Source organism: Pleurodeles waltl, chromosome 10, assembly GCF_031143425.1.
Source record: "Pleurodeles waltl isolate 20211129_DDA chromosome 10, aPleWal1.hap1.20221129, whole genome shotgun sequence".
In the NCBI taxonomy this organism is placed as follows: Eukaryota; Metazoa; Chordata; class Amphibia; order Caudata; family Salamandridae; genus Pleurodeles; species Pleurodeles waltl.
This window is the reverse complement of record NC_090449.1, coordinates 913,240,117-913,255,063: the sequence shown is the minus strand read 5'-3', so window position 1 is coordinate 913,255,063 and position 14,947 is coordinate 913,240,117. Positions and strand designations below refer to the sequence as shown.

Genomic DNA, 14,947 nt, shown 5'->3' with positions numbered 1-14,947 from the left:
AAGTGTTTCTCAGGCTTAAAGATATATACTGAGCTACTGCATAAGTTATAATACTATTCCTTCTATACTAATAATGAGTGGTACTGTTTCTCATATATGCCATCCGTCTATAATCCTGTTTTTAAAGTGAGTGTACTATTTATCAGTGAATTAGCCTCTTTGCTGACACATGTCCCATGCTGATGTATGTGTATGGTAGTGCTTTGTGATAGTCTATGTTGTCCAATTAGACTTCACTCTACAGTGATGGCTGAGCATAGTTGTGTTTCACGACACACTGACAACTTTGCTTAGACCTCGCTCCTTTGTGATGATTGAATGTAGAAGAGGTTTTCAATAAATTCATCTGTTCATTGAGACGCCTCTCCAGGGTGACGGCTCAGTATAGCAGTGGTTTGCATCAGACTGATCTCTATGCTGACACTTTTCTTCAAGACAAAGAATATTTTTACTAGTGTTTGGGAAAAATGGTTAGCTCTGAATAGAGCCTTTGTGTTTATGATGTGTGGAGGATAATTACACATTTACCAGAGTGAAGTCTTTTAATTTGTTGAGGAAAAACCTGTTGCCTATGTCTGTGAAATGGATTCAGTCTTTCCGATCTAATTCAACCACATTGAAGTATAAGTTGTTATGGTATACAGAGCCCATGGTGTGGTCTCAGGGGAATGCAGAACCAGCTTTCTTGTTTTCTGTATTTCTCTTTCTGTGGACAAAATGTGGTTGCCGACGCCACTTCTGTCTTTGACAAATGTTGACGAACACCACGGCAGTAGATGGGAAAAGTTTTATTACTTTACTAAAGGTCCCACACCAACCTTTATTAGGACTTCCAGTCCTACCCCAGTCATTGTGCCTAGGTCATTGCAACCACAGTGCACAATCATGAGGTCTGGATGTTGACAATCCACACTGCTTTCAACCAAAGGCAGCACTTGATGCCACTTTAACCCTCTCTGGCCAACCCAAGTAATGCCTACATTAAGTAAACCTAGGCCCCTTTAATGTCATAATTTCTAGCACTCTCTCTGGTCCAAAACACAAACCTGTGGCCCACAATTCAGACTCTGACCATTTGGAGGCAAGGAGGAGTAGCACATTGGAAAAGGCTGCAGCAGAATGAGGCCATTTTGAAGATGAAAGACAGATAAAATGGAGGACAGCAGATAAAATATGAAAGAACATATTTGATTGGATAGAGTTATACAAGGAACTGAAATTAGGCAATGGCTTTAAGAAAAAAAATAACTAACTCTGTGATTGGCTTTGGAAAATAGAAGCGCAAAGTGCCAACTGCGCTTATCTGGTCATGGCAGACTGGGTCAAAGTCACAATGATGTCATTTGAATTTTATCAGTGATGTCATAAATGATGTCATAAAGCATCTCATGAGTAATGTCACATGGGAGGTCATAAGCAGTGCATGGCTAGGGAACAAATTAAAGGCCCTCATTATGAACATGGCAGCAATTACCGCTCCGCCTGCGGTGACGGTAACTCCTGCCAACAGGCTGGCGGTCTGGACCACCAAATAATGAAGCACATGAGAAACAGCCAGTGGGAAATCCACACACCACCAGCATTGGAGTGCCGACAACGACGGAAGAGGCCGCCTACTGATCAACGGAAAGTCCCCACCCGCCCAACAAATAATGAAGCACAAGACCGCCGTCAGTTCTGGGGCGAGAACTACCACCATGCAAAGCGAGGTGGAAACGAACCAAATAAAATGAAACTCTCACCATAGGCACACACAACACACCAAAGCAGACATGGAGAGAGAGTTCCAAATAATGCCACTCCTGCTCCTTGCAATATACCTCCACAACCGTGACCCCCGACAAAGACAATGAAGGTAAGTACCGGAACCTAGTAAACAAGGGAAAAAAGGGCACATTTACACACCCGTCCCACCCCACCCACCCTGCAATGCACTCCCAACCCATCACACCATCACAAGCCATACACACCAGAATAAGTGGTACTTACCGGACACAAGGAAAATAAAACCTGCTTAAAGTACACACATGTGCACATCACACCCCCACAATGAAATGATGAACCACATCTCCATATTGTGCCAACAGCCACACTGGGAACACAAACTTTAATGGAAAATCAAAATTTAATGTCCAAATAAGGCATTTGGCCAGTCCATGAGAAACAGGCTGATGGGCCCAAATGGCCCGAACTTGACTCCCACATGTGCACATGGTACTCCACTGTAAAGGGGCATCAATGGGGCAGCCAGGCACCTCAGGGAACAGGGGCAGGTGTGGGGGGGTAGGGACTTACATCTGGGAGGGGGGCTCAGGCTTACATTTGGGAGGTGGAGGGGGTTTGGGTTTGCTCTTGGAAGGTGGGGGAACGGGATGGGACTGGGGGTGGCAGATGGACCTGGGGCAGTACGGGGCATCTTCCTCTCTGGGGAAGGAGCACAGGAATGGGAAGGGCGATATGGGGCAGACTTAGACGAGGAAGGAGTGGACGGGGCAAGGAGATGTGCACGTTTAGAGATGAGACGGTGTGGGCCAGTAGGTTCGAACAGGTCAACACGAGACAGGAAAAGGTTTTTAGGGGCAGTTGGGGTGGACATGGAGGAAAGTGTAGAAGTGGAGGTAGAGGGACTGCTTGTAATTGGTGTAGGTGTGCTGGACGTGGATGCAGGTGCCTGCACTGTATGTTGAGGTGTGGTGGATGTGTGTTGAGTGGGTGTCTGGGAATGTTTGAGTGTATTGGGAGGATGGAGTGTGGACACAGTGGTACAAGACAGGCTGCCAGAGTAAATAAATGTTGTCTGGGTGTCTGCGGGTCTGGTGAGTCTGCTGCATGTGTCAGTCAATATTGTTGTGGTGAGTGCAGTTGTGGTGTCTGGGATAGATGACTGGATGTCTGATGTTGTGGTGACTGCAAGAATGGGGCCAGCAGCAGTGACTGAGGTTGCAGTGCTTGTGGGTGTGCATGTTGAGGTGACAGACAGGGAGGCAGGAGAGGTGGACACACTGAGGGAAGTGGATGTTGTTGTGTGTGCCTTTGTATGTTGGCTATGTGTATGTCTGTGGTGGGAAGTTTGGTGCTGGTGTTTCTCTGTGTGCTTCTTGTGTGTTGAGGTGTGTGCTTGGCTGTCTGAACGTGTGCTTGGGATGGGTGAAGGGAGTGGGGTGCTGGAAGGGGTAGAGGTGGTTGGAGGGGGGACAGAAAGTCCAGGGACACTGGCTGCTGTCAAAGAGGAGGCCAGAGCCTGAAAAGATATCTGTAGGCCAGACATGGCACCGTGAATGGCTTCCATGTATGCACTGCATTGCTGCATCTAGGATGCTAGCCCCTGGAGGTAATCACGATGGTTGCCTGCCCTACAGAGATGGTCCTCGGGAGGTCAATAGCCTCCTCCGTGAGGGCAGCAGGGCTGACTAGGGCAGGGAATGAGGTGCCTGGGGCGAAGGAGATTCCCACCCTTCTGGGTGAGCAGGCACAGGCAACTGGGTGGGGAGCAACTGGGAGGGCGGTGATGGTATGGGGGTGGCGTAAGATGACACAGAATGGATGTGCCCACTAGGGTCTGCCAAGACCGGGGAGCTCCCGTTGGAGGAGGTATCAGAGTCACTAAACTAGTGGTAGTTGCCTCCCATGTGGTACTCCCCTCGCCCTACAACCCACTGGTCCCCTTAGCGTAGGTCGACTCTGTCTCCTTGGAACTCTGGCCGCTGTATCCCCACTTGTCGGTGCCACTGCTCCCTTGCCAGATGAGGCTAATGTACACAAAGAATACAAGAGCACAGGGGTGAGGAGACAAAACATGACAGAAATCTGTAAATACCTGAATGGATGTAGATACTTGGTGCACACACTCCCATCCACATCACACACCTACACACAGCACCTACAACTATAGTCATGACTATGCCCCTGACTAGTGGCCACTACCCAGCATAAAACTATGATTATGGAATTGACTGGCAAATGCATTCACATTTACAATTGAATCTACATAATGACAGGGGTCATACAAATTGGTGTAAATGTGTTTTATTTGGAGTCACAAATGCATTTGTGCGCTGTACAGTGATAGAGAGTGGGCTAATGGTGGATGTCCATACTAGGTACATGGGCTCAGCTATTGGTGGCAGTGGGTATAGGTCCATATGTCCCTTGTAAGTTGTCAAGTTGCTATTGGCGGGTGAGGATGGTAGCACAGTGGCACACTTGGGAGACAGTTCAGGTCAAAGTCACTTATTTGTGGGGGGCCTTGGTCTTGGCAGGTGTTCCAGTGCCATATCTGGGTCTGAGGGCATGTTTGAGTGTCTGGTGCTGGGCTGGAAGGGTAAGGGTGGTGGTCTCTTGTGTGTTCTCTGCCAGTGCCACCAGTCCAGTTGCTGCTGTTGATGTAGAGGGCTGGTCTGTGTCCTGGGCAGTGGTAGGGGCTTCCAGGTTTGAGGGGATCTCAGGCTGGGTTGGGTAGTGGTGCTGCAGCACCCCTGCAATAGTGGCAGTGGTGGCATAGAGTTGTTTCCACTGCTCCATGGTCTCTTGATGTTGTGCTATCTGCAGCCTTTGACTCTGTTCCAGGGTGGCCAGGATCAGGCTCATCCTGTCTTGTGTATGGTGGTATGCTCCCAGGACCTCAGAGATCACCTCCTGTGCTGCAGCATCCATCCTTTGGCCTCCCGCCTGGGCCACTGATGCCCTCCCACTGGGCCTAGCCCCCTGTGCCTGTGTCCCCTGCTCAGGTCTGGCAGTCCCACTTGCACTGAGGCCATCACCATCCTGCCTGTTAGTAGGTGGTTACTCTAGCTTTTGCACTTGTGGTCCACCAGTCTGTGGCCTGCAGACACTGTTGTGGGGTCACTTGGCCAGAGCTGATGTTGGTGGCTGGGTGGTAGGGTTGTCAGTGGTATCCTGTGTGGGGCTGCTGGAGGGTGACAGTCCAGGACTATGTGAAGGGCCAGGGCAATCCTCCCTGTCCATACTTCCCTCTTCAGTCTCCTGAGCTGGACCTCTGTCTCCATGCGGGGCACTGGCACTCCTTGGCCTTTCCGTCAGGGTGGCATGGGTGGTGGTGCCTGTGGGGGGAGGAATGGACATGTATGTTACATGTACTAATTCAAATAAGGATGCACAGCTCTGCCCTATTTTATGCTGTTTATTCCCCTGTCGGGCCATGCAAGGACCTATTGTGAGGTTGTCCTAACATTTTGCATGGGATGTGGAGGTGCATTGTGAGTGCAGTGGTGCCGTTGTGATACCTTGCAGGGGTAGGTGGCTGTGCACAGGGGGAGGGATGTGGGCCAGTTAGTGGGTTTGTGGGCATGTAGGGTGACTGGATGTAGTGATTGTGGCCTGGGTGGGGTAGTGGTCCTGGTGGTAGTTGGAGGGGTGGGGTGGTACATGCATTACAGGTGTGGTGATTATGAAGTAAATATAGATGACTTACCCGTGTCCAGTCCTCCAGTGAGTCCAGTAAGGCCCTCTGGGTGCAGGATGGTCAGTACCTTCTCCTCCCAGTCGTTGTAGTTGGGGGGTGTAGGTGGGGGTCCTCCACAAGTCACCCCTACACCTCCAGACGCCGCTACACGCCGACTATCTCAACGCCCTCAATCCCGGCCGCATCACAGCATGCTCCCAGTCCTCACCAAGGAACACCCACGGACCCTTCGCATGCCGAACCTGCAGATTCACCTGCGACAGAACAACGAAACCAACAAAGAACGAAACTAACCACCTCCACTGCATACTCCTCAACACCCGCTCCGCACGCAAGCATGCCATCGAGCTCTGGGACCTGCTCTACTCCACCGCCCCAGACGTAGCCTTCCTGACCGAAACCTGGTGGAACGACTCCTCGGCACCCGACATCGCAATAGCCATCCCGGACGGCTACAAGATCATCCGTAGGGACTGCAACAACGGAAATGGAGGAGGTATAGCCATCACCCACAAATCCTCCCTCAAGGTCGACACCCACACTGACGACTCCCTCAAGACCGCCGAACACCTACACTTCCACATCCACACCGACCCCAACACCACTCTCAGAGGAACGCTCATCTACAGACCCCCTGAACCACGAGCACCATTCAGCGAATCCCTCGCCGACCTCACCAGCACCCACGCACTCACCTCAACGGATTACATCCTTCTCGGGGACCTAAATTTCCACCTGGAGAACAACAACGACACCAACTCCACTACTCTGATCGACAACCTCACCAACCAGGGCCTCAGACAACTCGTCAACACACCAACCCACATCGTCGGCCACACGCTCGATCCCATCTTCTCCTCAAGCGCCCATGTCACCTTCAACCATACCACCGTACTCCACTGGACCGACCACCACTGCATCCACTTCACCTACAAGAAACATACTGAGCACCATCGCACCCATCAACCAACCCGCCAATGCTGGAGCAAAGTTACGGAAGACCAGCTTACCAACGCCCTCACCCAGAACCCACCTCCCGACTCCACCGACCCAGACACCGCCACCCACAACCTCACCCTGTGGATCAACAACTGCGCCAACACCCTCGCGCCACTGAAAAACCCACCGACAACCAAGCCAGAAGAAAAGCCACCTGGTTCACCGATGAGCTCCTAAAGTCCGAACGCGACTGCTTGAAGCTAAAAAAGGAATGGCTCCTCAAACGCACACCTGACAGCCTCACAGCCCACAAGGATGCCAACTGCAAGCACCACCAACTCATCAGACAAGCCAAATGATCCCACTTCAAAGACCGCCTGGACAACAACACACACAACAGTAAAGAGCTCTTTAGCATCGTGAAAGAACTCTCCAACCCCAGCGCCAACATCAACGACATCCCTCCATCCCAAGAACTCTGTAACGCACTGTCCACCTTCTTCCACTGGAAGATCACCGACATCCACAACAGTTTCGATGCCACTCCCACGCCAGACCCCACCCCCGAACACTCCACCTGTGCAAACCACCTGACCTCCTGAACCAACGTGAACGACACAGATACACGCAAGATCATGAACTCCATCCACTCAGGATCTCCATCAGACCCCTGCCCCCACCACGTATACAACAAAGCCGACTCCACCATCGCCCCGCAACTACGGAAGGTCATCAACATCTCCTTCGAAACAGCGACATTCCCTGAAAAATGGAAACACGCCGAAATCCGCGCCCTCCTCAAGAAGCCCAAAGCAGACCCCAATGACCTCAATAACTTCCAACCCATCTCCCTGCTCCCTTTCCCAGAAAGGTGATTGAAAAAATCGCCAACATACAACTAACCAGCCACCTCAAAGATAACGGTATCCTAGACCCCTCCAAGTCTGGCTTCAGATGAAACCACAGCACCGAAACCACCCTTCTCGCTGCCACAGACGACATCTTTTTTCAAGAAAAGAAATTAGCAAAGCTATCAAAATGTTTTTAATACTAAGGTCCTCTATCGGTGGTGGTCAGGACTGCCGCTGCTGTGGCAGCCTAACCACCACATTACAACCGTGAGGATCAGACCACAAGGGTACTGCTGGAATCAGTAATCCCGACGGGCTGATAGTGGCGGAGGTCCGAATCAGCCAGGGTGGTGCTGCATGCAACGCTGCCCTGCGGATTATGGTCTGGTTTGCCCCCAGCCTTTACATGGTAGTGTCACTACCATGAAAAGGTTGGTAGAGTACAGGTGCAAGGGGCCAGAGGGGGGCCCTGCATTGCCCATGCACTTGGCATGGAGAGTGCAGGGGTCCCCTGCCCAATATCCTCTCAGCGCAGACAGTGAGCAATTCAGATGGTGCTGGTGTACCTTGCCACAGCAGCATTGCCGCCAGCTTGATTACGAGCTGGCGACAATGCTGCCACCACTTTCCCACTGGGCTGACCAAGGCTTCTGCCCGTCAGCCCAGTGGGAAAGTTGTAATGGATCTGGCAGGGTGGTAGCCAGCATGGCAGCAACCTCCCATTGGAAGTTCACCGGACGGGTTATCCCATCTGCCAAATTCGTAATCAGGCCCTAAGTCTCCATGGATGGTGGGATCCATGTGAAGTGTTTTAAGGCCTTCAAAAATACCTTATCACCTTTTTTACTCTATTAGTTAATAGTCACTTAACAGGCAAATCCCCTCCTCCTGCCTCTCTGAAGAGAAACATTGTTAGTTTTCTTGAAAAAGATAAAGATTCCTTAGATGTTGATTCCTGTAGACCCATCACATTATTACATTTCAATAAGAAAACATTTACAGAAACCTTTGCCACAGATTGAGTCTCATTAATAGGGATCAGAATGGCTTTGTTCCCAATCACTAATTATTTGCCAATACTTACTATTTAATTGATCTCTAGATTTTTGCACAGAACACACTGGTATTCCAGCCAACACCATTTTATTTAATGCAGAAAAAAGCATGCTGTGATGCTGTGACACCAATGTTCTGCCATGTGAAGTGACATCAATACAATACAGTGCAGCTTAGCACTGCAAAGCCTACTTGGAATTGTGGTACCCCAGGCTGGTGCTTCACTCAAGTTTTTGTGTCCTTGGTTGAACAGCCTGGTCAGACGATGTGCATAAGAAAAACATATTTGTATTTCTTTTTTCTTACAGTAACAGGTTAATGGCCTACACTGTAATATCAGATCAATGTTGGTATCTCAAAGATATGTTTCAAAGCAAAACCTGGTGGTCATTTTATATGCCTTTTCAATTGGAATATTTTTTATTTTCTATTACTTAAAGGGATTTTATAAACATTTTTTTCTATGGTGTCCAGTTCCATTGTAAAGGCATGCCTGCCTTAACCCAAAATTCGACTTTGGAATTAAAAGTACTTCCAAAGCCTCAAACTACCTTATTTTTCCATATATGTCAACCCTATGATGTGCCCTAGGTCCCCTAAGGGTTGTGTGCAGTGTAAATATAAGCAGGGACTTTATAAAAGATTTTTTTAAGCGGTGGTGAGGGGAAAACAGCCACATTTGTTTTTCCCCATTGCAGTCAAAGCGCTCCATAGGCTAACATTGGGAGACTTTATTCTAAAATAATAAAGAATTGTTTCTGACAGTGAGAAGATAAACATATCAAGTTTGGTTTCAAGATTAATGTTATAATAAATCCAACAAATTGCCAAGGTTTAATTTATTATAGCTAGCACAGAGAAAGACGTTTAGAACTCTTTCTGAAAGTTACCAAATTGAGTCTTGAGACAAAGGAAGCATCTGGTGGGAGGAGAACTGCTGCAGAAGATGGCAGAGCAGGATGGAGGAAGAGCAGCCAAACTGGTCTTCAAAGGAGGGTAAGCCACTCGGGACAGAAACTGGATCTCCCTCATTCACTGCCTCCTCAGACAGATGGTAGCCCCAATGATTAGATTAGGAGAGGGGCTAAAAAGGGAGTAGTTTAATACCAATTTGCAGCATCTGTGTCTCTTGACATATTTGGTCTTGCTTATATTGCCAAGATAATAACTATTTTTTATAAACCTGTGTTGTGTCATTTTGTAGTGGTTCACTGTATTACTGTGTTTGTTTGTACAAATGCTTAATACATTTTCTCTGAAGTTAAGCCTGCCTGCTTGTGCCAAGCTACCAAGGCGGTGAGCGGGGCTTAACTGAGTGTGATTCTCCTTTACCCTGACTAGAGTAACGGTCCTTGCTTGGACAGGGGGTAACCTGCTTCCAACCAAAGACACCATTTGTAACACACATCAACTGACAGGTACTATGTGAGAGGGCACCACCAGAGAAAAGGCTTGAATTAACATGTACATGATGACCAAAAACATGCAACAAAGTTACTGCACTGCTAAATTTTAAATTATGACATAAGCACAACAGTCCATTATATTCAGATTTAACACTCCGGCATACGTTCTCTATTTCCTATTTATTTCAGGACTTTTTGTTTACAAAGTGCAATGCTATTTTTGTTCAGAGTACTTGTGCACTGGAGGTCAAGAGGTCAAAGAAGCGTTCATTTATGTTTAGCAGGAGCAGAAGCCCAATCACAATCTGTCCCTTGACCCCATTTATATGCGAGGATAATAATTATCATGGCAGTAAATCACCACAGTATCTGTCACTATACTGCAGTGGCCCATCCACCAAAGAGCCGCCATCTGAAATGCACTTGGAAATCTACACTTCAGATCCCAGCCATTCAGACCCCAGCAAGTCAAACAACCAATGTCACCCACCCCAGTAAGAAAGCCCCCTGCATGTCATTTACTTTTTGCTTTTCAGGAACAAACCCTGCTTTATAAAAAAATTTCTAGAGAACAAGAATTCTGAGCAGCCCACCATGACACAGGAGGCACATTTTTCAGAAGAAATAAAACACCAAACATCCATTACTTTGTGAATAGTATAGTCAGTGTGTCATGAGGTGGGATGAGGCTGAGCTTTCACCACTCTAGCCAATTTAACATTCCACCTGCCTCGGTCTAAGAGAATGCAATTTGCCCAAATTTGCATTTCTTCCTAATTTACTGTGATCTTTAGTAGGGGGTAACTTGTGTTACTGTACTTTTAGAGGAAAGGATCAGTTACTATTACTTGGGTAGTGATCTGTGGGTGTGGTGAAGGCTCCTAAAACTTGTACTACTACAGGTAAAGTTCTCCATATGGCAGATAATTGTTTATGTAGTCAAATGTTTTTTGAGTGATAACCACTTTTTTAAAGATATTTATTCTCTTGACTAATATTTAAGTATGCTGAAATGTCCAGAGGTTGTCTTTTCATGTAAAAATGCAAAACCCTTTCAAATAGGTGAAGTTAATTGTTTTGGAATTATTAGACCTGGCAGCCTTGGGTGATCTTAGCTCAATCTTTCTTTGTATTTTCCTCTTCTTTGGTGAAATTTGTTTTGTTGTCTGTAGGACTCTGTACACTTTTCCATTGTTAAGCAGTGCTAAAGTGCTTTTGCACACCCCTTAAAACAAGGTACATTTTGCCTATACCAGATTGGTCCATTTAATTTACTGATGTGTCACCAGTAAAGTGGTGCAACCTATAATTAGGGCCTGTAAATTAAATATTATCAGTGGGCCTGCAACAGGTGTTGTGCCGCCCACTGAAATAGCCTTTAACCCATGTCCGAGGCCTGCCACTGTGACCTGCGTGCAGTTTTGAATTGCCAATTCAGCCTGGCAAAATAAACCTTTTGCCAGGCATAATACTCCCTTTTTTATGCATAGGAGTCACCCTTAAGGTAGGCCCTAAGCAGCCCATAGGGCAGGGTGCAGTGAATTTAAAATGTTGGACGTGTACTTTTAGGTTTTACATTTCCAGGTAGTGACTAACTCCCAAAATTGTTTTTGCATTGCAGTGAGACCTACCTCTCTCATAGTATAACATCGGGTTACCTTACTACATTTAATAAATCGTAATCTTTGGTTGGGAACAGGTAGAAATACCATGCGTGGTCTCTAAAGAATTGTTAATGTAAAATCATCTTTAATATTAAAATCTGGTTTTCATTCACAATTCTGAAAATGTCACTTGACTAAAATTAGCATTTTGTTGTCCTGACCATTTAGTGTCTGCAATCTGTGTCCTGGGTTAAACAACTGCAATTTGAGTGGCAGTTGGCCATTGTGTATTCCTCCCAGACAGTGAAAAAAGCGGTACTAGTTGTTGGCTGGATGGGCCATCCTGCAATGATGGGAGGGGCAGAACTGTTCCCTGATCCACTTATATTTCGAAGGAACTGCCTCAGCACACTCACAAAGAACTTCATACCAGTCTTTCGTCACTAGCCCTCCTGGAGGTTGGGAAAAGAAGAAGGAAATTCCTCAATCAACTGTGGAGGAAAATTCTGAACTTGTTTCCCCTTCAAAGCCAACTGCCATGTTGCTTGAGGCCTGCTTTGTACTTCAGAAGAGTGCCTTGCTGCTTGAATCCTGCCTAGAACCCCCTAGAGGACTGCCAGGCTGCTTGAGGACTGCCTTGCTTCTTGAACACAGGAGTACTAGAGTGACCCCAAGGGCTAGTTGGCTGGCTTCATGTTCTCAGCTACAGGAGCACAAAAAGCAAATTCGAACAAATTGAACCACACACTTGGACCCTGCCTGAAGTAAGCCATTCTCTCCAGGCAGTGTGCACCCAGTCCTGGATTCTAGAAGTGGTGCTAGAGGTGTCCAAACAGCCAAGTACCTAAATTTGTGACTTAGAACATTTTCAGGCAAAATGTTCTCCGAGAACTAAAATGAGACCAGGACCTAACTGCTCACATATCTACCTAAGGTGTGTCTCTGATCCACATAACATTGTGGTTGCTCCCACTACTTCTTCTCCACAGCAGTGAATCCCATTTAACAGCTCCTCAAAGAAGGCATGTCCAGTCTCATGGAGCCCTCTTCGACCATAGCCTGCCGCTTTATCACACTAGATATTTTTAACTTCCAAAAAAGGGGCAAAGTCTGAAAATAGAAATCTTCACAGCAACTTCATCCAGCAGCTCTCCGATGGCTAGGCCTCCTCCTCTTCAGACACCACTGGTTGCCTTGCCACTGAACTTTACCTTCCTGGACTGTGTTCTTCAAAGTTTCTTCTAAGTCTGAACGTAAATCGAGTCCAGGCCCAGTCTAGCTCATGTATCTAAACCGCGCTACATCGCAGTTGGCCATATCTTTTGACTTTGCCTCAATCCCGCTCGACTAGATGCCCTTGGTTGATGCTTTGATCTTTTAGGCGCTAGATTTTATGAAACATTTAAAAAAATCATAACTCTGTGATGGAACTTTTGTTGTTTTGCTGTCAAACAATGTATTCATCTTTCCACTATTTTACTAAATTGGTGTATGATTTTTCTTGCTTGGTGTTTTGACTGTATTACTGTTTGTGTGCTGAATAAATGCATATATTATTTATACATTGCCTCTAAGTTAAGCGCAACTGCTTTTGTATCAAGCTACCAGAGGGTTAAGCATAGGATGGTTTAGTGACTTTTTTGTGGTTCACTTTGACAGAATTTGTGGTTTTTGCTTGAGAAGGGTTCACACCCATCAACCAAAGGCACTATACTATTATAGTAAGAAATACAACGAGTCACTCAAAATTCATTTGCTGATAGTATAGCTTGTTCCATGACTCGTTATGTAATTATCTTCTGCACATGTCTTAGTAAAAATCTATTTTGTTAAGAAGTGCAGTACATGAACCAGCATTCCTATAGATTTTTAGACCTGTAAACCTGATGATAATATGGCAACAATAACATTTGAACTTGCTCGGATGAAGTTCTGGACAGTAACAGCTGGGCCTCGATAAAAAGTATGATAATGCTGTATAGATCTAGCAAAAAAATAGTGTATTTAACTGGACAGGCTGCAGTGGGGATTAGGGGTGGACTGTTTTCTGCATTTATTCTGCCTTTCTTGAGCTTCAATCAATCGATGTATATTTCATTTAATTTTTTCACACTGTCCTAAGCATGAGAACATACATGCAAACGGTAACAAACTGTTCAAAAACAACATTTTGACAGAATATGTAGAAACCATTGCCTGTAAATATTATGATTTATTAAGAATTGCCAATTTCAACGAATTGTGTGTATTTTCTTATCCACAGCTGAATTCGCAATAACAGGGTATGACAACCCAAGCTTCCAAAATGATGAAAACTATGCAAAACACGATAAAGCAAGAAAAAGCAAGACAAGGTACCAGTTTTTAGTTGTTTATATGAATTCAAAAATGGGACCTCCAGAAAATAATTTGATTTTTTTACATTATTTTTCAGAGATGAAGATGACAATATCAAAAATACAACAAAAAACATGGTTGGATTTCTGGAGCTGGTAAGTTGATTTCATACTTAGAGGTCATTTAATGCTGGGAGGCAGGTCCACCCATCTGCATGTTGTGGAAAAACATATAGTGGAGGAGTGTGTGCCCCACTTAAATGTCCATGTTTTTCTAGTTCACTAAAAAGCAATGGTCTCATTAGGTTATAATGGGCAAATGATGGGAACGCTAGCCATACTGGTAGTCACCTTGTGGGAAAAATTTGTGTTGGCATGGTGGAATCGCCCTCACCAATGTGGATACGCAAACATAATCCTAAAGTGGGGCTTCATTTCCAAAACTGACTTCAGACTTTTGCACCACCAGACTTCAGCAGGTTCCTCCTAGCTCTCAGGGACACTTTTTTGCGGTTGCGTTAGAGACCGCAAATCTTTGCATGACGATTTGTTAGGGAGGGGGAACATCCACCCTAAGTCCTGCCCTCAAAATCCAGAGAGGCCATTTTGCTACTGAAATTTACTTCTCAAAAAGTACGCCAAAGGCAGCTATGCCATATGGAAGGCAGTTTCCCCCACCTTCTAAATGGGCGGGAGGGTCCTCCATAAGGGTGGAGGAGCCTTGCTCCCGCCAGTAACTATGTTTATGTTTATTATCCTTTTATTTGAAAGGGGCGGGGCCACTGGGGTGACATGCACTGAGGGGGAGTGCACAGAACTTCCCGTCACTGCGCATATATGTTTGGCTGACCATCTCAGACCGGCCAAACACACATGCGCACAGGGCTCTCTCCAGCCCAGTAACACAGTTGCTGGGCTGGAGAGAGCCTGCACAGCCCCCCAGTCTGCCTGGGAGCGCTCAGCCAGGTCACTCCCAGCCAATCCTGATGCTTCTTTAAGCAGCATTAGGATTGGCTGCAGGGCAGGCTGGCAGCCTGTGCCTGCGTGCAGCGATGACGCTGGAGAGTGGAGCGGAGCACAGCAGAGGTGGTACATTTTTTAAAATGTTATTTTAATACATTTGAATGTATTAATTCCCCGCACCCCAACCCCTCCCCCCCATGCATCGCCCCTTCCTCACGAATCCCCACGAGCCACGACTGTAAATGGGTCAGGGAAAGACCGAGGTGGTGAGCCAGGATGCTAGACACTTTTGTCCCTTTACTGCACATATCTAAATGAGATCCAGAGAATGAACAAAATAGGAAAGACACCTCTGAAAATGCATACAGGT

At 46.6% G+C, this 14,947-nt stretch overlaps 1 protein-coding gene across 1 annotated transcript in view; it reads left to right on the top strand.

Annotated features, from left to right (window-relative positions):
- The window catches only part of LOC138262020 (ATP-dependent translocase ABCB1-like), a 1,142,744-nt gene that overhangs the window by 113,089 nt on the left and 1,014,708 nt on the right, over window positions 1–14,947 (top strand). Inside the window, exons 3-4 of the mRNA XM_069211672.1 lie at window positions 13,542–13,632; window positions 13,713–13,770. Of these exons, the coding sequence (XP_069067773.1) occupies window positions 13,542–13,632; window positions 13,713–13,770 (149 nt within the window). The remainder of the gene's footprint in view (window positions 1–13,541; window positions 13,633–13,712; window positions 13,771–14,947) is intronic.